The 24,286-nt window shown below is 25.6% G+C and overlaps 3 protein-coding genes across 3 annotated transcripts in view; 2 read left to right on the forward strand and 1 right to left on the reverse strand.

The window, feature by feature from the left end:
* The first annotated feature begins 56 nt into the window (after positions 1-56).
* On the forward strand, positions 57-2,908 carry LOC119683045 (RINT1-like protein). The gene is made up of 10 exons (XM_038096679.1): positions 57-234; positions 310-551; positions 617-811; positions 873-993; positions 1,051-1,160; positions 1,215-1,377; positions 1,439-1,664; positions 1,721-2,286; positions 2,360-2,586; positions 2,646-2,908. Exons 1-10 carry the CDS (start codon positions 88-90, stop codon positions 2,830-2,832), a joined length of 2,184 nt encoding a protein of 727 aa, XP_037952607.1. The 5' UTR covers positions 57-87; the 3' UTR covers positions 2,833-2,908.
* A 2,950-nt stretch (positions 2,909-5,858) lies between these two features.
* LOC119668403 (bladder cancer-associated protein) lies at positions 5,859-6,574 on the forward strand. Its single transcript, XM_038077892.1, has 2 exons — positions 5,859-6,072; positions 6,150-6,574. The coding sequence occupies exon 2, from the start codon at positions 6,172-6,174 to the stop codon at positions 6,409-6,411; it is 240 nt and encodes a 79-aa protein (XP_037933820.1). The 5' UTR covers positions 5,859-6,072; positions 6,150-6,171; the 3' UTR covers positions 6,412-6,574.
* A 2,939-nt stretch (positions 6,575-9,513) lies between these two features.
* The window catches only part of LOC119673358 (RNA polymerase II degradation factor 1), a 35,171-nt gene continuing 20,398 nt past the window's right edge, over positions 9,514-24,286 (reverse strand). Inside the window, exons 4-7 of the mRNA XM_038084655.1 lie at positions 11,273-11,529; positions 10,576-11,167; positions 10,000-10,507; positions 9,514-9,925 (exon numbers count right to left, since the gene is read on the reverse strand). Coding sequence (XP_037940583.1) covers positions 9,903-9,925; positions 10,000-10,507; positions 10,576-11,167; positions 11,273-11,529 — 1,380 coding nt within the window. The 3' untranslated portion in view covers positions 9,514-9,902. The remainder of the gene's footprint in view (positions 9,926-9,999; positions 10,508-10,575; positions 11,168-11,272; positions 11,530-24,286) is intronic.

A 24,286-nucleotide genomic window follows, 5' to 3' on the forward strand; every position in this document is an offset into this window, starting at 1 on the left:
ATGACAACAGTGCAAAATAGAAAAACTTCACTCAAATACAATATATTTTAAATTAAATTCTAAATTACGTTTATATTATTTAGAAAAATGAAAAGTATATTAAATAGTTATGAGCAAAGAATAGTTGATCGTATCGACAATGAAATTGGAAGTGAATTCAATAAAATACATCGTGCTTCTTTGCTGATAGAAGAATACAAGCAACGCTCTGAGTGTTTACAAAACAAAATAAAAGTAATTTTTAAACTAATGCCAATACTTCTAATTTATATTAATTGCTTTCAATATGTACTTATTTTATTTTAATAGAAAAATTTTAAAATTGAGGAAAATGATACATTATTTCCTACTACATCACAACAAGAGGAGAGTGCGAGCACTACGGTAGATGATCACATTAAAAAGCTTGACGATGTCGGCGATATCATTAAAAGTAAAATTGAGAAAATAACTGAAGTCATGAATGGAGTACAATACGAGGTTGAACAGGTACAAAAATTAAAGACTTTGGTGCGGTATCTTAAAGTGTTACAACACATACAAGAAATCAGGTATATATAAAAAGCATACTATTAAATTATGAGCATTAAAATATTAAGAAAACTTTATGTTTTAGCCAAGATTTAACAAATGCTGTAAACGGACGCGATGAAGGAAAAATGGTAAACTTATATTTGACACTATACGAAGAAAACGACCGTGAAAATAGTGTTCTCGGAAGGTTGTGGAATGTAGACGCACCGGTGTTGAAATCGTATGCTATAAGCACTGCATCCAAATGGCATTCCTTACTTAAAACAAAGTTTTCGAGGTTGTCAGAATATATGCAAAACAATGAATAAAAGAATTAATAAATATTATTTCTTTTTTAGTGAATTTACAGCAATACTAAAAGCGATGCGTTGGGGTCAAATAGAGCACGATTCATTAACTTACTCTCCTTCGAAAGACAACACTGCCAAAGCACAATTATTAGCCGAATATCTCCTTTTGGTTTGTTTTAAGTTCAACTTAATTTATTTAGATTACAATCAATCTATAATTTTTTAGATAAAATCTCCAAGCGATGAAACTGAACTCTTGCAAGTTATAACACCTAGTATTATGTGTCCACCATTAACCACAGTGACCAAGTTACTGCTAGCGCCATATAGGCAAAGGTAGTAAATCTTTAGATATTATAATAATTATTTCAATAAGTTTATTTTATCTAGATTTACTTATCATTTTACTGGTACACGTCAAACAAATCGTTTGGATAAACCTGAATGGTTTTTTACACAAATACTCAACTGGGGAAAGATAGCACATCTTTTTGTAGGTAAAACATTCCAACAGGCAGCAGTAAATGCTGGAAAAGTAGATTTAAATATACGTGTAAGTGTTGATCTCTTTATGTTATACAGACTAAGATAGAAGACATTTTTCTAATTTTCAGCTCGAGTTCATACGTGGCCTTATACAATTAACTATTGAAAAACTTGCTGCTGACATTGAAGAAATCAGCGCAGATGAGAATCTTTTTGCGCATTTAATCGATGAGACATTAGCTTTCGAATCTGAAATGCGTTTAGCTTTTGGTTATCCTGCAAGCTTTCCCAGTTCAATTTCTGTTTTAACGCAACCAGTCTATTTATTAAAATGGATAACACTGGAAGAACAATGTATATAACAACATAATTTATAAAATTATATATTTTTTAAATAATATTTCTTAAAGTTTGCGCGGAAAAAATGGATTTAATACTGCAGAGTGAACACCCTTGGTTGTTCATTGATCCCAACATATTTGATGATGAATTAAAAATACCAAGATGTGCTGATCAATTTATGCGCTTATTAGAAGCTATAAAAGATCGATATTGCGCGCTTCTACAACCTGGTCATCAATTACAGTTCCTTAATTTGCAACTTAAATTAATCGATAGTTTTCGCAGACGCCTGGTGCAGTTGCATAGTAATGGTGTGGTTGACACTACACCAATTTTAAATGCCATCAACTATATTACAATGGTGCTTCAGGAATGGGGTGAAAATGTGCATTATTTACATTTAAATACTGCCTTATTTGGACCAAATGCAAACGATATCATTTCCGTGTTTGAAGATCCTATCAGCGAATTAAAACATTGGACTGAGCAATTAATTAAGAATTTAAGTACAAAATTAGTTAATGAAATAAAAGCTAAATCTATGTCATATCGAAGGGATAACTGGGCAACTATGCAGGAACATAATTCAAAAGAACCATTTATACTGTCTGCGAGTGCTGGAGAAATGTTTCAAGTAAATATAATAACATTCCTCACAAATATAGTTTTAATATTGCAAAATAATAATCTTATCTTTTGTCATTTAGGTAATGGTTACAATTTTACATAATCTTGAACGAGAACTATCGAGCAATCTATTCACCATTACTTTAAGGCTCATAGCTAAACAAATTGATGATTACATTATGGATTATATGATAATGAATACTAAATTTAATCCTCCCGGTGCAGCGCAGTTTAATTACGACATGACACGTAATTTGTTTGCTTTATTTGGACAATACAGCCGTAGACCGGATTTACTCTTTAAAAAGTACAAAATATAAAATAATTGAAATTGTTTATTATTTATTGCTTATTTTTAATTTTCAGAATTCATGACGCAAATAAACTACTCAATGTTTCATGTGGTGTTGCTTTGCTTTTGCATGAGACTCTTCGGAACGCCACAACTCCTGAAGAGAAATCTAAAGCTTTAAAAGAAGTGGGAATTATTAATATTACAAGTCAGACATGCATGGAAGTCTTAGAAAGACGAACTGACATAAGAATTTGTTAAACGCACAAACAGCTTAAATGAACAGCTTAAATTTTTTTAAAAGCTTTTTTTTACATATATGGGAAGTTTTTAATAACAGCAATTATTTCCAAAATTGTTATATATAATATATTTTTCATTTTATTTATTAAAAAAATTGTTTTAATCTGTATAAAAATATCTATATATAAATTAAATTTTGTATACTTTTTTATATATTTGTTATTTATGTTTTCTAAAATAATTTTGATAAAATTTTCATGGAATATTATTGGGCGGGAAAAAAATGTCCGCTACGTTTGAATCTGAGAGGTGAGGCTTGCTTGCAAAAATTAATTTGTTTACATACATTTGCAATAAAAGCAGTGTATATATTTAATTTTTTGTTTTATTTTTTTAAATAAAGTAATTATAACTAGGAGAAACAAAAATTTAATTCATAAAATTTAGTTTAATTTTTAATTTATTTAAAACAAAAAAGGATATTGTAAATCTGCACATTTTGTTATTAACAACATATAAAGGTTTATATACTTAATACTTAAAAGTTATTCATTGGTGGCATGTGAGAACGCAATAAAAGAGTTAAATATTAAACACAATTGTACTGAAAAGTTGTGGTATCACAACGGACTATTATTTGAATTTAAATGGGCTTTAATATAAGGCCCAGCTACTCCAACCTAACCAACTTTTATCGTGTTTAAGTATCGTATATCGTGTCATGTTGATTATAGTTGAAACAGTAATGTAATTATTTGTGATATGCATAAAATTTGTATTTATTATTTATTTGTATTATTATTGAAATTTCAAAGAGAATCGATGGAAACATGCTTTTCAAATAAAATAGTTAAAATTTAATTTAAATTATTATACAAAAAAAAAAGTAATTATACCATAAGTTTTACCATAAAATCTAGACATAATTATGAGTTTTGTTGATTTCATGATATGTTTATATACAAGGTGAGATGAAAAAACTGCAACAAAGTAAAACGCCATAATTTTTTCATTTTTTTTAAATTTTATTGAATGAAAGCAAAAAATGTCGGAAATAATATCAAATTTGAGAATCGGTTTAGATTTGTTCGAATTGGCCACCTTTGGCACGAACTATGGCCTTCAAACGGCCAATGACCCGAAAGTGGCTCTGCGGTATTTTGTCCCATTCTCGGCGAAGCGCTTGCTTGAGATGATCGACACTTTGGTATTTTTTAGTTCCAACCTTGCTTTCCAAAATACCCCAGGCACAATAGTCCAACGGATTGGCATCCGGAGATTTTGGTGGCCATTGTGCGGTGGAAATGAAGCGAGGAACCTCATTTCTTAACCATTCTTGGATGGCGCGTGCTGAGTGCGATGGTGCTGAGTCCTGTTGGAATGTCCAAGGTCTGCGGCCGAAATGTTTGCGTGCCCAGGGCTTCAGAACTCCCTCCAAAATATTTTCGCGATAGATTTGCGCATTTAATTTGACACCACGGTCGATGAATACGAGCGGCGAGCGACCATCGGCTGTTATGGCGGCCCACACCATCACCATGGCCGGCTTTTGAGTTGTGATGGCCAACCGAAGTTGCAAATTTTCAGCTGACCTCTCTGGCAAGTAAACACGATCATTTTGTTTGTTTACAAACTGCTGGATAACGAATGGTTTCTCATCGGAGAAAACCAAATTCGGCAGTTCACCACTTTCGGCCAAGCGAAACAACTCTTTAGCTTTTTCGAGTCTAACTTTTTTTTGCGCATCAGTAAGATCTTGCACTTTTTGGAACTTGAATGGCTTTAGTCCAAGCTCATTTTTCAATATTTGCCGAATGGCATATTGCGATATGTTCAGCTCACGAGCCATTTTTCGTCCACTGCGACGCGGATTTCGTTCAATTCGCTTTTTCACTTTTCGAACCATTTCTGCCGATGTTGCTGTTTTTTTTCGTCCACTTCCTTGACGTCGGGCTACGCTACCAGTATCATGGTAACGAGCGATGGTACGAGACACAAAACATTTATTCACTTCTAAATGCTGGAGGGCTCTAACGATAGCCACTTGTGGTTTTCCAGCCAAATGCAAAGCAATCACACTATCACGCTTGAATTCCATCACAAATAACTTTTTTTTTGAAAAATTCCCACCAAAATGCTTTTGTGCGCTTGTAAACAATATAATGAGCTGTCACTAGAATAAATCTGACAGCTGTGGGACGAGCGGTTTAGAAATGACAGCAGTCTGAAGTTGGTTGCAGTTTTTTCATCTCACCTTGTATAACATACTTTAATTAGCAATAATTTTGCATTTCAAATTAAGTATATTCACACTATGAAATTTATATTAGCTTATAATAAAAAAAAGAAAAAGCGAAAAGGAATAGAAAATAACAATAAAAATTCAGAATTAAGCAATAAATTTAATATAGCTACGCAATTAGAGTTTAAGAAATATATAATTAAACACGACTCCAGAAAACATATAATTTCATTTGAATTGAGCCTTTATAAAAATTGTTTGAATGATTTATTTTAGTTTTGATTCATCATTATAGTTCTCTTTTTTAATACTGAATTCTCTAAACAGAAGGTAATTTAAAATAATTGTTCTATTTTCACACTATCATTGGAATTATTTTTGTATGGAATATGACAATAATTACTAAATACACAACGAGCTTATTGTGTTAATTGTGACACTGTAAACGTATAATGAGAACATAATTTTTTAATGAAGTATTTTTAAAACTCTTAGAATAGTAAAACATTATATGTAATGGAATTGGATAAGCATCTATTAGTTTGTTTTAAAATAAAATTCTTAGCATCGTTATCAATTGTTTAATTATTTAAAAAACGATTAGAACGTCTTTTTAAAATTACGTTAACATTAAAGGTGTTATGCAAATTTAAATACTAATACTAAATTTATCAAATATCAAATTTTATCAAGTAGTATTTTTGCATTTCTATTGTTACTAAATTGGTATAAATTTAATAAATTTTATAATTTTATTTTAATAAAAATAATTTTGATATATTTGAAAATGCAACCATGTGTTACACAGCTGTCAAAAAAACTGCCAAAGTGTAATACATTTTTCGTGCTTCATCGTCTTTTATTTTATTTTGCAGTTGAATCAAAATAAGTCAAAAACTTAAGCGATTAGATAAAATGTTTTTGTGAATATTAATGTAGTAACTTATACCAAACACAAACGAAATTAATTTAAAGAGTGATACATACAACGTAATATAAATAAGTGATAAAAGTCGGTGAGTTGGATATAAAAAAATTAAAAATGATTTTTTAACATTTTAATGAAAATTATAATTTTTATGTACATTATTAGGTGGATCACCCTTAGCAACGCTATGTATTGTTTACAATGTCTGCTACCGGTGCTGCTAATACCAAAGCCAACTAATCCAGCTCTAGTGGAAACTCATGTTATGTTTATAGTGCTTTATTTAATAGGATTTTTCCTCGAGCGCAAACCGTGCACAATATGCAGTTTGGTCTTTTTGACGGCTGTATTCCTGATATGCTACAGCGGCGTAGGCAATTGCATATTTTGGGGTAATTGTGATGGACTGAAGTGTGAAAATGGCTAGAAAAAACTATACAAACTTGCAACCACACCCACAAACTAACAACAACAATTTTTTTTCGCGAAAGTAGTAACTATTGCAAAGCGCAAGTGACATCAACTGCAGTATAAATTTGTCAAAAATCTATTAATTAGTTAAGTTGGAAATAAAGAGGCTAATTTATTAATAGATTCAGCGGGCTGTTTACTAAATATTGCATATTGCTTGTGCGCATTTGTGTTATTAGTTGTGTATTTGTCTAGGTTATTTAAATTAATTTTAAGTCAAAACTTTTTTTTCTTTTATATTGCAAAAAAAAATTTTGAATTTTTTCAAATGTTCTAACATAATCAAAAATGTAATATTTACAATTCTTTGATAGAGTTTTGTATATATGGCACAAACAAAATAAATGTGCCGAGTGTGTTCATATTTATCAGTATGCAAACAAAGACATTATTGTATGTTCCAATTATTTAATATATTTTTATCACGATTAGCAAACAAATGATTTAATTTATTATTAATTAATTTAACATTGTTATTTTATACTATTTTTATTTTTTTTTTTACTTTAAACTATGATTGTGAAATTAAGCATACCGCCTCAAGACTTTATTAATCGACCTAATGAAAAGAAATATGGTATGTGTAGTACGCGTCATTCGTCCATCGTTTTCTATATTTTATTTATATAGTAGTTTCATTTAGTTTTTTTTTTACTTGTTAATGAATGCATCTAAGTACATGCGCGTATATATATATACTAAAATATAATTCTCAATTTTTTATTCTGCTAGTAAGCAGAATTTATTTACATTTTTATTATTTATTGATTTGTAAATAATTTAAAATATTTGCTATGGAATAATTCATTGTAGTTAAGTTAATTATTAAGAGTAAAACATATTCGAGTAATTAATTTGTAAATTACATTTTACAAATAAAAAATTATTATTTTATATAACATTGTTTCCATTTAAATATTGAATTCTTGTTTAACATAAATTTAAATATATATACATATCTAATTAAACTCGTAGATAACCAGAAAATCTAGTATTAGTGAGAATGCAATGTGTTTTATGTAAATAGCGCACATGCTTAATATGAAATAAATATTAAACTGCGATAGAAAGTATAAATTAAATTACAAGTCAGGTTATATGAACATATATAGTAAAAAGACATGCAGAGTATGAGTGCTGTAAGTTCTGTATTAAATGGTTAGGTTGAAGTAATTGCTTTCTGCCGAAATCACACTTGAGCTCAAAAGATAACTTAGTGAACTCGTTGAATTATCATTGTATTTATTGCTGAGTTTAATATTTGTTATTTAAAGACAAGAAACAAAGAATAATTAGATAAGAATACTTTGTCCTGATTAATGCTTCCTACGTGTAGAGTATAATTTATATCTATACTTTCGAAGAGTCAAAGAGCATTTTTAGCACTTTACTTAGAGATTTCAAGACAACGCACACTGTAGTTGTAGGTGGAAAACAGGAAAACAGGCTTGCTTGCTATCAAAAGTGATTTTCCAGTTTATTGATTGATTATGAACAGAAACAAAGAATTTATTTAGACCTATAAACTGAAGAGGGTGAATAAAGGTTGTGACAGTAATTTAGAAGTATTCATATATTAAAAGAAGTTAGTAAATTTTGAAAGTAATGCCTTAAGCTAAACAACTATTTAATAAAAATTTTTCAAAAGTCATTTGTTATATATAATAGCATAAAAGGATAATGCGAATGTTAGTATTGTTTTGAGCCAATGGTTGCTGAGGGCAAAAAAACTATTTTTCTCTAAATTTATTATATTCTTCATTGTTTGTTAATAACAGATTAAATATAAATGTGTGAGTAAGCTCAGGTAAATTTCAAAATCCTTAGAAATTAAATTCAAGGGCAAAATAAAGAAGAAAAAAATATGTTTGGTATTATTCAAAATTATCCGAAACATTATATGCCATTTTTGTTTTAAGATAATAATAAAATAATAAAATATTAAATGAATCTATATAAATGGAAAAACCATATTTACTGTAATACAGATTTTTTTCAGCTATATTTGATTAAAGTATTATTTAAATTATATTACTTCTTTATTATTTATTTATTGTTAGTTGTCAGTACCATCGAATTATTTTAAATTAATTTGAATTTTATATTAATATAAAGTTTTCTATTATTAATAACTTTAATTTAATTTAAGTTTTTTCTTTTATATATATATTTATACTTATATTTAGTTATTTACAAAGCAATATATATTTTTGCTTCACTGAGCGAAGAAAATGATAAGAAGAAAATAAAGTTTATTAAACATCCATATGAAACTTGAGGATCTCGAATGTGGTTGATATAAAGTCTGAAAATTTTAAAAAACTGGTTATAATTCATGAAATACCCTGCTAGGTGTTTCTTCCGCTTGTGCATCAGTACCGAGCACTCCTCAAGCACGTGGTATATAATCATTGCTTTTATTACCCTTTAACTTTAAACTACATATAACTTTTAACATTATATATTGGTTTGATGTGAAAACTTAAATATATAAAGAGCCTCTAAATCTAATCTATTCTATTTACTAATTCATTTTGTAAAGTAAATATTCTAGAAAAATATAATCCATAGTCCTTAATTGGGTGTATTGATTACTATCACTAAAAATTGAAGAAATATTTTATCACTACCAAATCTATATACAATGTAGTGGCTATTTGAAGATGTTGACTCCCGTAGAAAATCTTTATAGTAGATGCAGAATATACTGATTATATTGAAAGAGAAATATCATTAAAAAAGGATAACAATGATTCCTACCACTAGCGTATACATCAATGGGATACGTTTTTTATGTTCATACTCACACTAAAATATATATAATTATTACACTAGATTTATTACTAGATTATTACGCGCTACCAAGAGTCGTCCTCTTGGGTTTAAGGGTCTGTGCTACATAAGTAATTACACAAGATTTTATAAATTTTTTTTTAATTAAACTTTTTCATTTGAATTTTCTATTGTTTTTAAAAAGCCTTTCTAAAATAGGTCTGTGTGTCAGTCCCTGTTTCTTGCAATTATCAAAGTTCAAAAAAATAAAAAACATTTCATTTATAATTTATTTACAAATTTTGGAATTTTTATTTATTAAATATTTTATCCATTATAAGTATACACATATACATATATGCAATTTCTAATTTTAGTTAACAATACTCGTTAAATTATAAAAGATATACTACGAATCGTAAAAAGCCAAAAACAAATCTATTTGTGTTAGTGCCTCCAATTCAACTGTGATCCACACGAAAAGAAAATATATATTAAAAATTTATAAAGTTATAAATTGATTATTGTATTTGCATTTGCAGTTGCACAAACAGAATCCAGAATTTACATATTTTTGGCGGTAAGGAGCTGCTATAGTTTTAAATATAAAGTAAACAACAAATTAGAAGTAAAGTAGAAAAGGTATCAAGCAGCAACAATCACAGGCTCAAGAGCTTATACAGAACGTGGTTGTACAACTGTGGAAGAGAAAAATAGATGGGGAATATGTAATCCCAGTCAACAATTAACTGATAATGAATGCTGTACTTACAGTGTGGCCTCTCTTCAGGTGCGTTATTTTGTGTTTCCTGTGACATATCGGCTTGAGCTTGCATCATTGGCACTGGAATGCGCACGGGTTGTGCCAAACTACGTCCGTAAGCAGCGCGTCCATATTGCATCATTTGTGGTGGTTGATCGGGCATTGGTGGGATCATAGTGTCACGTGGTTGTTCAGGCAATGGTTGCAAAATGAGCCGTTGTGGGATTTGTTGTGGTTGGGGTTGTTGTGGTTGTGGTTGCTGTGGTTGTTGTGGTTGCTGTGGTGGCATTGAATCTTGCTCAGCAGAAGAAGATTGACCAGATGATTGTGTATCGGCAGAATCGTCCTCTTCAGAGCTGTTACTATTGCTATTTTCGGCAGAATCTGATGATTCTACAGCAGCCATACGACGTAATTCATCGGTGATACGTTCTTCAGCCATACGTTGAATGTTACGTAGATCGTCAGCGGTAATGCCAGCGCGTTGTAAAGCCAAGCCTAATGGTAAACGTTGAACCTAAATGGGAAAGCAAGTTGTAAAATGTATTCTAATTATTGTAGAAATTGAGAGATGAGTTAATTTACTTGAAATTGTGGTAATTCTTGGTTTTGTGCTGGAATTTGTACGGGTACATCATCGGCAACATGAATTTCTCTGAAGGGCAATTGTTGTACGTGTATGCGTACAGTTTGTGTTTGTGGTTCCATCATACGTTGTTGTTGTTGTGATTCTGGGTGTGGTGCTTGCATAATTTGTGGTGGCATTGGTGGACGCATTGGTAATTGTTGGAATGGTGGTAACATTTGGCGCATATGTGGTTGTGGTTGTTGTACTGGTGGCATCATGCGTTGTGGCATATGTGTCAATGGGAATTGTTGTGGAATTTGTCCAAATGGAATTGGTACACGTTGATAGGGTATGAAGACTGGACGTATGGGTTCAGCATCTTCTTCGGTATCTTCATCTTCTTCACGATTATTGCGGCTTGATTCGCGTGCTTCATTTTCTTTATTTTCATTGCCACCTTCGCAATAAATGGAAATACGTTCACCAGTGATACGTGCCTTCTTTGGATCGGTGGTCAAATTCATTCCGAATGGTAAAGAAACTGTCTTTGAGGGTGAATCAACAATCTCTTCAGCATGTTTGCGTTCAACAACACAATTCATGCGTGATCTGTAATTTTAAAATATATTATATAAATTTATTTTTAAATGAAATTTTGATTTTAAATAAAAAAGTTTAAATTTAATAATAAAAATTGTTTCTTTTTTTACATACTTCTTATTGTTTTGTAATAAAGCGGCTGCTAAGTCACTTAAGTCCAATTCGAGTGGTACTTTGCCAGGGAATTTTTGCATCTCCTCCGTTTCTTCAGTATCTGAGTAGTTGTTATCGGTTCTGTCATCATCAGTTGGGATAGGTGCATTTTTCTGCTTAATTTCAACCTTTTTGACTGGTTCGTTGCTGTCTAGATTTTGCAAATCAACTTCATCGGGAGATTCCTTGCCCAATAATGCTTCAGCTCGTGGAAGTTCCTGAAACGAAGACGGGATTATAAATTATTTTATGATTGCAAATTATAAATAATTGATTTGAATAATTGAAAATCGATAATAAATATATAAATTTAAATAATATGTAATTTTATACAGAATCTAATATGTGACACTGCAGTTGTCTCTGGTTAGTTCAGAACACTATTTAAAATTCTTTTAAATATCTAAAACTTGTAAGAAGTTTTTATTTAATGAAATCTCCTGATTGTGTCTATATGTTGAGTAGAAAAGTATCACTGGTAATTAACTAAACCATACATTGCCGTAAGTTTATAACGAAAATCAAAATATAAAATTTTACTGAATTACTATATACTAAATAAAAAGAATAATAAAATATATAATAGGAAAATAATACATATAAATCGAAAACTCTGGTAGTTATTGATCTCGTTTAAAAAGAGTTATGATCTTACTTCTCTTCAACTACACCATCATGGATATCGCGATCATGCGTGGAACTGATATTGTTGATATTGGAACTAACTCAGTGGTGTGTGTATGTTAAATCAGATCTTAAAATTATGCCTTTAATTGATATTGCTAAGCATTTAATGATCTATATGTAAAAGTTTAGCTTTCGCAATTATGCCATTGATTAATATTGCATAGTTCTCGGTGGTTTATGTCTTAATATCTATAATATTTGTAGACAAACAAATTCCATTATTTTGGAAACTTAATATCTAGAAAAAAAACTATTTCTATCGACAGGGCGAAGGACCTAGTACTCCAGTTCCTATATTTAGTGAACTTTAAAATTAAATTTAGTGTTAACTCACAAAGAAATAAATAAATCTATCGAGGAACGCACAATATCTATCATATTCGCACTGTTCCTGGAATCCAGATTTCTGGTACCAAAACATTATTCAGTTCTAATAAGAAAATTAAACAAATTGTGGACAAACAAATTCCATTATTTTGGAAGTATAATTAATTATTAATTAATTTGTTATTAATATTAAGTCATTTTAAATATTTCTGATATAATTTTTGTAATTGAATTGAACTGTTATTCAAGTCTTGCCTTACATTTGTTGTTCACTTTAAAAGGAAACAATCTAAAACAAAAAGACAACAATTAAGTCAACTTCTTCCTAAAAGGTGTCTAATAGGAAACACAGTTTAAAAATTAATTTCCAGCATTTAATAAAAGAAAATTACAGAAACTTTAATGGCGTTCATGCAATAACTGAAATAACAGGAAAACAATTTCTTTTAAATCTTTTTTCTTTGAGATATTATTCAACCATCGCAACGCCTTCTTATGTTTTCCAAGTAACACTTACTCCGCTTTAATGAAGTTTTGTGCCGCTTTTCAACTCTGATGGAAAAAATTGCTCAAATTTACGTTTCCTAGTGAAACATCTATGACTTACATATACGAGTATGCTACTCTCTTACTATTATGCAATATCTTTAACTAAATGCGTACACCTTAAGTAACGATGGGTACGAATACGTGAGTATATCCAGTAGACAATACAACCTAAATTTGTTAGTTTCGGTTATGGTGGCTTTACATCATATGCGGTAGCTTCAACTTCAACAAATCGCTGTTAACTTCCATCTCATATCCCAGCTGTGAGATTAACTCGAATGCAATAAAATTTTATATGTTGTACATATATCTTTTTTATCATTAATATAAAATAAAATAAATTAATTCCATTATTTATGTTTTTTAAATAACACAAATAAATTAAAGTCAGCCGAATTTGATTTAATAGGAAATGTGAAAGTTGGTTGATTTCAGTTAACAGTTTGGAAAGCAAAAAAAAATAAAATATTAAATAAAAAATATTATGCAACAATACTTAAAACAACTGTTTTAAGATACTCATATATAAAGATACATATATGTATATGAAGAGAATGGAGGCGTATGAAAACACTTATGAACAAGTATGATTAATATACGCTTCGAGGGAATAATTAAGCAATTAAGCAATTTATTACTTTTTATTTATTTTTGTTTGATTAAAAATGATATCTTATATACATATATATGTATTGTAAATTTCGCTGATTGGTTAATCGATTTTAAATTAATTTTTAAAAAACATTTTAGTTTTTTCATTATTATACATTAACAACTTAAATTAATTAATATATGTAGTAATAAAGAAACAACACTTAATGAAAAATGCTATTAATTTAGAGAAAAACTGTTAATATCAACGATTTCATAATAGAGACAGTATTTATTAAAAATTATATTTCTCAATTAAATAAAATTCATACTTTTTATATTTAATATTGTTATTAACAATATTATTAACTAATATTAAAAATAATAGAAGTAGTTATAGGGTGCATGCTCAGACCAATGTATCAACTCTACCTAACATATAACTCTATGCGCGCTGTAGTACAAAACTTTTTCCACTGAGCCATCGAGTTAGAAATTGGAAGATTATATTTATTATTATTATTATTAATATTATTGTTAAAGGATGTGGCACTACGACCGTCGGATCTATTGTGTTCCCTTCTGAGTTTAGAGTAAGTCTCCAAGCGCAATATTGCGTCAATAAAAAGTAGTATAGAACATACTTTATAGAGTTTTATTGCCTCTTCCGTAAGAATATACACTCCCAGGAGTCTATTCCGTATGTGCATTGACACAGGGCGTTCTAACAGCACTTGTGTGACTGACTCCTCATAAGACTATATTTAAAAATATTACCAAAATCTTGAGTTTACTAAAAATTAGGTAATGTAATTAATATTAAAAATAAAACAGTTCAGTTATATAGTTTTATAAGAAAAAATTATGTAAGCAGTCGTAAGATAGATTTAACTTATAAAAATGATATAACTGCTGATCTAGGTTTGTCAAAAACATTGTTTCATGGATATAATATTTAATGTTAAGCTAACATATTCAGATTAGAGAGGTTTCAAAAAATAGTGAACTACAATATATATTGCAAATATTTTTTTCTTGAATAAATGCTAATATATTCATTAATTTTTAAGTTATTAGAATCAAAATAATTTAATTTAATTTATTTATTTTGCTTATTAAATTTTAAAATTAATTAAATTTATATATGTATAAATATTTTTTATTTTTATATAATACATTATATTATTTTTTAAATTATTAAAATATTATGTATTATAATTTAGAATATTTTGATTATATGTATATATTATAAATATATGTATTTATTAATATGTAAATAATTTTTTGTATATATATTTATTTATATTATATATTTAATATATTTATTTATTTAAATTATTGCCAATATTTTTATTTGAATATTATTTCAATTTTTTTCTTATTAATATACTATATTAATTACTTTCAGTTTATTTTTATATGTATATTCACAACATAATATTTTTCAATTATTTTAATATAATTTATTTTTTATTATATTATTTTATTTACTTATTTACTTATATTATTACTTTTTTATTTAGGTTTTAATTTAGAATTATATGTGAGATGACTATAAATCTATATCGAATATATTAGAATAGAATAAGCATTTTATTGCGTTTTATATATTTTCATTTTATTTCATTTAACATATATTTATTTAATTTATTATTTACTTTATTAATATTATAACATAATTTTTATTGTATTATTTATATTGATTTATTTTTTATAAGATTCCATTTTATTTATATTTCTTAAATAAATTAATTTTTTTTATATATTAATATATCTTAATTTTTTTTTTATTTTTTTTTTGTTTTATAATAAACTCATTTAATACTTTACATATTCGACATTTTTAATTTTAATTTAAGATTTAAAAATTTTTAATTTTTTTATTATATGTGATTTTATAATTTGTTTTATTTATTTATTTTTTCTTTTTTGGATAACCAATCCCTGAAATAAATAATAATGACCCGATAAATATGAATCCCCATAATCGTGGTAAAAACAAATTAATATCTGATATATTCAGTATACATACTTTATAATAAAAAAATATTTCAACTGTATAATATACATTTCTATTCCAATACGTATGTCTATGTATCATATTCATTTTTCCTACAGATGTACATGATTTTCTGATTTTCTGTTTTGATGAGCAACACGCAAACTGTACATTAAATCTTGATCTATAAAACGAAACAAAAACTAACATAAGATACGAAGAACTGAAAAGATATTATTTAAAAAAAAATTTTTTAACACAAAAAAATGGCATAAAGTCTAAAAATTAATTATTTCTATACACGAAATGATTCGACATTTTATTTTATATCTTTTGCTGTATCAAGTCTGAGTCAGTTGTAAAAATTGATAAAATCAGAAAAACGTATAACAAAGTCATTATTTCAGACAACCAAACTTGACATGTATGATTATCTACAAATAAATTAGAAACATAAAAATACTATAATAAAAACAACTGCTATTGTGTGAAATAAATTCTGAATTTTTAAATTAACAAAAAACCTAGGAAGTTTTTATTCCTCAAAGTCATTCTGTTAATTATACAATAATCATTTACAAACTATATATAATATATTGTTATCTCTTAAATTCATTTTGTAATTTATTATTTTTAATTTATAAATTCTTAGAATATTGAAAATTTCCATAAAATCTTTATAGAAAAAATAAAAATATAATTTAAATTGGAAATCGTAATATAATTGGTTATCTGTATAGAGATATATGTAAAAATATTATTATAAATTGTAAATTTTTTTAGAAAATATCAATGTTTTTATTATTTTATAAATAAATGGAATGTAATTTTTTTGAAATTTATTTATATGCAATTAATGTATATAATATTTATTATTCTTTTGATATAATATACAGTTAAAATGAAAAATCGAACTCTAAGTAAAAACCATATAATTTTTAGTATTTGACAGCAAATAGCAATAACTGCTTAGATTAATATGATAGTCTTATAGGCTTAATAGTCTTAACTAACATTATTCCAATTAATTAATTATTTCTACTTTTACTAAAACTATGGTAAAAATATTTACTATGTACTAAATTATTATTTTACATCACATAATATTTAACCATCTTAATTAGTTCCGGTAGTGCTTAATAGAGTATTGGTTGATGTCTGCAACTATTATTTGTGTGCATTGAACATAAAACATTACAGATAATTTATAATTATTTTATATTAGTAGTTAACTCTTGAAAGTTAATTGACTCCTCAAACCTTATTATAAAAATTTAACAGATTTTAAAGATATAAACAACTTAAGTAATAATAAAATTGACTATAAATAAAATGAAAGTTATTATATTAAAAAAAAATAAAAATATTAACAAATATGAAAAATTATTGTAAAAAAATAATATTTACTAAATAAGTTTTATAAGAAAATTATTATATTATCTATGAATATTAGCAAGTATCGTATATACGTTTTACCTTTACACAGACTTGGATTCTGTTTAACAGTCAACATATAATACATATTATATAAAAATTAATGTTTATTAGTTTCTATTGTAACAACTTTTTTTTAAAACTTAGTATTAATTATAACTTTGTAATGCATAATATACTTAGGGTGAATCCAAAAACATGATTTAATTTAATTTAACAACAATATAATTTTTTAAACACAACTAATATAAAATTTATATTTCTAGGAAGCAATTATTTTTTTAAACGAATATACTTATATTTATATATTTACAAATATATTTTCTGTGTTTTTATGGAAATTTACCATTTAAAACCTTTCGTCAAAATGTATCTTATTAAAAAAACAAAGACTTCGTTGCCATTGAACTAAAAAACTTGTTATTAAACAGTGATTCGTCTTTTGTATATAAATGCATTTTTTTATAGTCGATTTAATAACAAAACGAGTTTTATAATATGAGCATATATTTAAAGTTATTAAAATAAATTGTGTTATAAGAAAAAAGAGTGACTAATAGTCTGCAGATTTCTTTATTTTTGTCTTCTTTGAAAATGAAATAAAAATTAAAATTTGTATAATATCAAAAAAAAAATTGCTTATTTATATTAAAAAAACTATATCTTATAAAGGCATAATACAATATATAGATCTAGTATACTTAATATCTGACATTAAGTAAGTATTGACATTAAGTAAGCTTTGAAAATTGCTTAAGTCACTCCCTGTGTGTACAAATAATTATTTAAGTATTTAAAACTTTTTAAAAAAATAGTTTTATATAAATTAAAAGTATTTAATACAAATATTAATAGAACAAAATGTGTTATCAAGAATATTTTTTGAATTTTTTTAAAATATTTAATTACTAACAAAACTTGTCGCTTTGTTATAGTCATTCTATAACTACATTCCTATTACAAATTAAAATTAAATTGTGGTTAAATCGTATAAATAGTTATACTTTGAAGAGATTTACATCACTCCAAAAAAAATATAATTTATTAGAATAATTTATTTAAAAATTAATGTAATTAAGAAATATTTAATTAGTGCATGTATATTCCTTCATATAAATAATCATATAAATACGCAATTAATCGTTTGTTTCCATTGCCTTTAGTAAATTAGTTTAATTGATTTAGAATGCTAATGAAGTTGATTAACCGCACAAAGAGCTTTTGTGCTTTCCAACTTAATTTAGAATAAATTAAGAAAATCACAACAAAAATGTCGAATGCAACATTGCAAAATATATTTCTCAGAATGCAAATTATTGAAATTTGATAAATTTGACATATGAAACAAATTGTAAATAAACAAAAAACAAACAAGTCAAAAAAACAAAATATAAGAATTTTTTTAAAATGTTTTTTTTAACAATAATATTATTATAATTAATATATAAAATATATAACTGAGATTATATATCAAATATATATATGATATTATTTTACAATATTATATATTATTTAACTAAACATGTATTGATTTCAATTGTATGACAACTGAAATGATATTTATTTCAATTAAATATTAACAAACAAAAGCTCTCCTAGAATTTTCACAGTACTTTCTGACACATAAAAACTCTTTAAAATGCATAAATCAATTTATGCCAATAGAAACTACCAAAACTTAATTTGTTTAATATAAAGTGATTTGGCTGCAATGGGAACATGGTATTAAAGTATTATCATATATTGTTGTAAAAATGTAAAAATAAATTATTATTTTATAGATATATATCCATTTTATTCCAAATTGAACTTTAAACCTCTTATAATGATTATAAATACAGATATAAAAAATTAATTAATTTAAACACAAATATATTCATTTATGTACTTCAAATTGAACCTTGAAACCCTTAAGTATACTTATCTTGAAGAGGGCAAACTTCAGGAATAATTATTAACAATTTCAATTATACAATAATCTTGAAAATTAAATAAAAACTTTCCTTAGCAATTTTAAAGTAATTTTAAATGCATAAATCATTTTGTAATTATATTGTGCAATTTAAAAAATATTTCAATTATTTATTTTATCACGAAATATATTTTATTTATGAAAGGAAACTGCTGTTAAGAGAAATAAACAATAAATATATTAAATAATTAAAATAAATAAAATAATTGAAATACTTTGAAAAATTTTTATTTGAATTTTTTTTTATTTGTAGGTATATTAGATATATACTATAAATCAAAGTGTAAACCCCTAAAGTTTATAATGAAAAGTTAATTTCCACAGAAAAGTGTAAAATAATTTGTAAGAAAATCTTGTTTCCGGAAATTAAACACAAAAATATGAAAATAGTTTTTGGTAAATATTTTTACAATAAAAACTTTTTAAATAATATTTGAAAATAAACAATATTTAATATGGCAGACACTAATTGCAAATTATAAACACAAACACACGTACTGAACATGTGATCTGAAGTTTTAATTTAAAATATTATACGTTGGGATCACAACGCTAATTAACCACAACGTTCATAAAAACAGCAATATTTTTTAAAGTTAATATAAAAAAGTAGAAATGATAATTAAATATTCAGAGTTTTTACATAAATTATTTAGTTTATTAGTAAACAAAAAATGTTTTATAAAGAAAATATTTAATTTATTTCTCGCATATATTTTCCTTGTATTTAATTAATTTTTTCTATAATATTTAAAAGTTTAGCATTTCTCTAATAAAGACAGTTTTGTTAAACCGTTTAGTTATATTAAATAAAAATAAAAATGTGCGAATATATGTAACATATATATATATATATGTATATTGTCAATTCATATTGTGTTTATTTTAAACCATCTTGAGCTCAGAGAAGTGGCAGTAAGAAGGCACAGATGAAGGCAATTTGTAGATAGCTTATGCCCCGTATAGAGGCAGCTTGGAATCATGTAACACCAAGCAAGATTTAATATATATTGAGTTAAAAGCATTGAACACAAGTCTATATAATTCTGATTAAATGAGATTGCAGAGCTTAAAAATATATAAATCCTTCCCAATTTAATAGATGAAGAGTATAAAAAATGATTCGTTTTTGGATTTTTAATACTATATTATTCCATATATAAAAAAAAACTTAGAGCTCAGATATTCAGTTATATATTTTTAAAAAAGTTAAACAAAAATAAAATTTTAACACTTAAATGATTTATGAAAATTGATGCCATAAAACTTAAGTTTTTGTTTATTTGTGTATTTTGACCTTCACATATAAATGAGTAGCTACTAGCTACCGTCTTGTTTTTTATTGAACAATTTTTGGAATATAAAAAAAATATCTTGCTTTCATTTTACATTTCAAAGACTTTTGGAAACGGCTTTTGCATATACTCACATATGCCGACAAATTCGAAAAAATCCGACAAATGAAAAGTGCGGCCAACTCATTAAGAATTGTTATCGGTGAATTGCTTCCAGTCTCAACTTCAAAGACATTGAAAACTACAAATCTCAAGGACTGTTTAAGTTTATAGATACAAAAACAAAAACAAAAAAAAACAAAAAAACTAAATTATACTACAATACATTTGTACTTTTTTATTTTGCTATTTTGTTATTTTGTTTAAAACTTACACTGGTTTTGCTGTTCTTAATTGACATACAAACAATTTAATTGTAAAAATTGTGTTGTATCTTAGGTACTTGTCTTTTCTGAATGAGATAATTTGTTTAAGCACGTACAATAACAATTAAGTAAATTAAGTAATTAATTTTGGTTTTTTTTTATTGTAAAATAAAAATGTTAAATTGTTTTATATAAGAACTGCATAATATTTTGTGTTTTTTCTCTTGATTTCATGTGAAAATGTTTTAATTAATTGTGAGATCAAAGGAACTTCTACTTATGATATTTAAAGTTTCAGATATTGTTGAAAGTGTTTTATTTTTTAAAATTTATTTTGTAAATTCAATATATTCAAGTTCTTCTTATATACTATTTTTTGGTTTACATTATTTATATTTAGAGTTGACTATCGAATACAGAATATAACGCAGCCTCTAAATAAGAAACGGTCATATACAATATTTGTAAATAATACCAAAAATTAGAAAGTATAAAAACACCTAGAATTATTTAAGGATTAGGTAAAAATTTAATTATAATAATAATTATATATTATTATATTATAATATTATTATAATTATTATAGTACCATAAAAATTATTTAGATTACAGGTATTATCTTCATTTACTGATTATATATATAGCAGCTTTTATAAATATATAGCATACATATAACAATTATAATTATAATTAATACTATGTATGCTATATAGCTATAAAAATTGCTTTATATACATATATAATCATATAATGAAGACAATACCTATAATCTAAATAATTTTTATTGTACTATTTTGCAAGTATAAATAAATAATTTAATATAACTTATTATTTGAATTTATTTGAATTAATAAAATTTATTTAAATTTTTTAATACCAAGCATATCAAAAATATATTTAGTATATATGAAGAATTATAATAAATAGTGCTAATAATGAGTACATATAATTATATAAAGATTAAACAAAAAAGTCATAATCGAAATAATTTCTTAGTGTACTAGTTTGCAATATATTTAATTAAGAGTAACATATTATTTTTTAGTCTTTCATTATAAAGACATAATTTTTATTTATTATATTATAATTTATAGGTTTCAGTCCAACAAATTATATATGGACTATAAATTAATTTAAAAAAAATTCGAAAATTTCCTAAGAACACTGATGATGAGTACTTGGCAATACTTTAAACAGCGTTATATGGTCAGCCAATTTTTAATAAATTAATTTAATTTTTGTGATTGTGTCTTCATTACTGTTGAAACCTTTCTAGTTTTCTTTTCGTCATAAAACGTATCAAATTCGACAAAAAACATCAAACTTAAGAATTATTTTTTATTTAAAAAAATGATTTAAAAAAATTTATATAACTTTTTAAATAGCAAACATCAAAAATTTACTGTCCAAATACGGAATTTTGATACATAATTAATAATATATAATTCGTTCTATCTGGAATCGACTGTATTTAGAATCTCAGCATGTAAGCAACAGGTTATTTCTTATAATAAAATGTATATAAAAAAAATAACATGAAAACACATTAACTTCAATATTATTTACTATTTTTTGGAATATGAACATATCTTTTCCATTGCTTTATATTAAAATAAAAGCCGGGATGCTGTTCCATTAAGATATAGTACATACAAATGTCTAGAATCTTGAAATCTTGAAAACATTCTACTAACAACTAAGAAAATATCACACAAGCTAGATACGCAGTGCAACTACTCTATCAGCTAATATCTGATATCGTTAAGAATACGGTGATATATATATGCATCTTTGTGTGAATCAATTTAACTTAATGAGTTTAGCAAAAAATTCATTAAGGATTAGTTAGGTTGAACTGATTGACATCCATTGCACACGTATACACCTCCGAGTCGTGGTACTTAAAACATATTGCCACAAAGACATATTTTAAAAATAATTACATTAATATATTATCAGTAAACTGTTTATATAGTGTTTTTTAAGTAACTACTTTAAAGTCAACAAGTATATTTAATTCTATAATATCTTAACAATCACATGTCAAATCATTTAAAATTAAAATGCGTAAAAGATACTCAAAAACTTCCATTAGAGTTCGAATTGACGTCAACAGTTAAAGTTTTTGTTTTTTTAGTTGCAAAATAAAAATCGCATTTAGAATAATTTTTCATTCATATTACAATTGTTTGTAAATAAAAACAGTTTTTGTGGATATACTGAAGCTATCTTTATAGCATCAGTAGACGTTGCCGCTTTTTTGTCGCTGACACAATCAATTCCTTCGAAACTAACAATAAATTTTAAGCACACGAAAGAGCGAAATAATTACAAAATATTTTAAAATGCAAAAAGCGTACAAAGTTTGCAAAAATATTTATTTAAAAAATTAATTAAAATAAAAATAAAAAGTTTAGGTTTTTAAGTTATTCAAAATACATTCATAAATATTGCTATTCTTTTGATTTCTACACAAAGTTTTAATTATTGTTTTTATTTTTATATATACACATTGTATATATTATAAATGCTAATACATATTTATAAATATATTTATGGATATTTCAAGAAATATATTCTTTCATAATTATAGACAATTTCGTTAGCACATAAATATTTTTAAAAATTACATAATTCTAATAGTTTTTATGAATTCATGAATGTACTCATTTATACTTATATGTATATCGAAATACAACTACTGTCTTACGTATAAACCGGGTACAATCCATAAACTCAATTGCTACAAAATTGGCTTAAAAATTATGTAAAGAAAACTAATTTTTTTAAAAGCTTAAACTTTAAATTTAGAGCGGCAATGGAGGCAAGTAGATGTGCGCTATAAATGTATATAAAGTTCATATATCTTTGATAATATAAATTAAATAAAAAAAAATTATTTGTAGATATTATGTGAAGATATATCTCATCTTATAAACTATTGATAAATGATATACAAAAAATATTAAAAAATCATTATATTGATATCCTTTGATTTTTGATATTTATAATAACTTATTAAGGGTAGATGACTCCTTTTATAATAAGTTATATTAAGTAGTCATTTTTGAAAAATAATATATAAAAATTTTCATTATAGAGTTTCATTATATTATTGTCTTGCAATTATTATTATTAATTTTTATCTTGTATCTTTTACCCAATAACATGTGGTGAATATAAATTAGACCCATAAATGAAAGAGGTTTCCTTCCTGTGAAAAAGCAGGTTGATCTGATTATGAGTTCCAAATAATGAAAGGTTCTTTATATAAAAGAACGTATATTTATATATACGTTATATAAAATGTCATTAGACACTGAATCAGATATGGATAATGATAATAAGAACTTTCTAGTTATTTTAATTAGTGGACTATTTAATTACGAAAAAAAAATGGAACAGAAATTTTAATTCTCTACAAATCGGCACACAGTGTAGCTAAACTTACTGACTTCTAAGACTATTAAGTTTGACTTTTTCTGAATTAACAGAATAATATAGAATAATTCTTGAAATATAGTATTTAAGTTAAATTTTGCTTTGCATGTACCTTGACTATTTAGAATTTCAGCAAATTTTACTTCAAATATTGTTAGTTTTTCTGTTATTCTTAATATATAGGTATAAAAACTATTATATAGTTTGTATATAAACTATAAATATTCTATCTATTATATATAATAATGAAATTCGAGATTAAATTACAATTATACTACAAACTAATAAAGATCATGCTCTTGTTCTGCACAAAGT

The sequence above is a fragment of the Teleopsis dalmanni genome, chromosome 1, assembly GCF_002237135.1.
Source record: "Teleopsis dalmanni isolate 2A chromosome 1, ASM223713v2, whole genome shotgun sequence".
Lineage (NCBI taxonomy): Eukaryota > Metazoa > Arthropoda > Insecta > Diptera > Diopsidae > Teleopsis > Teleopsis dalmanni.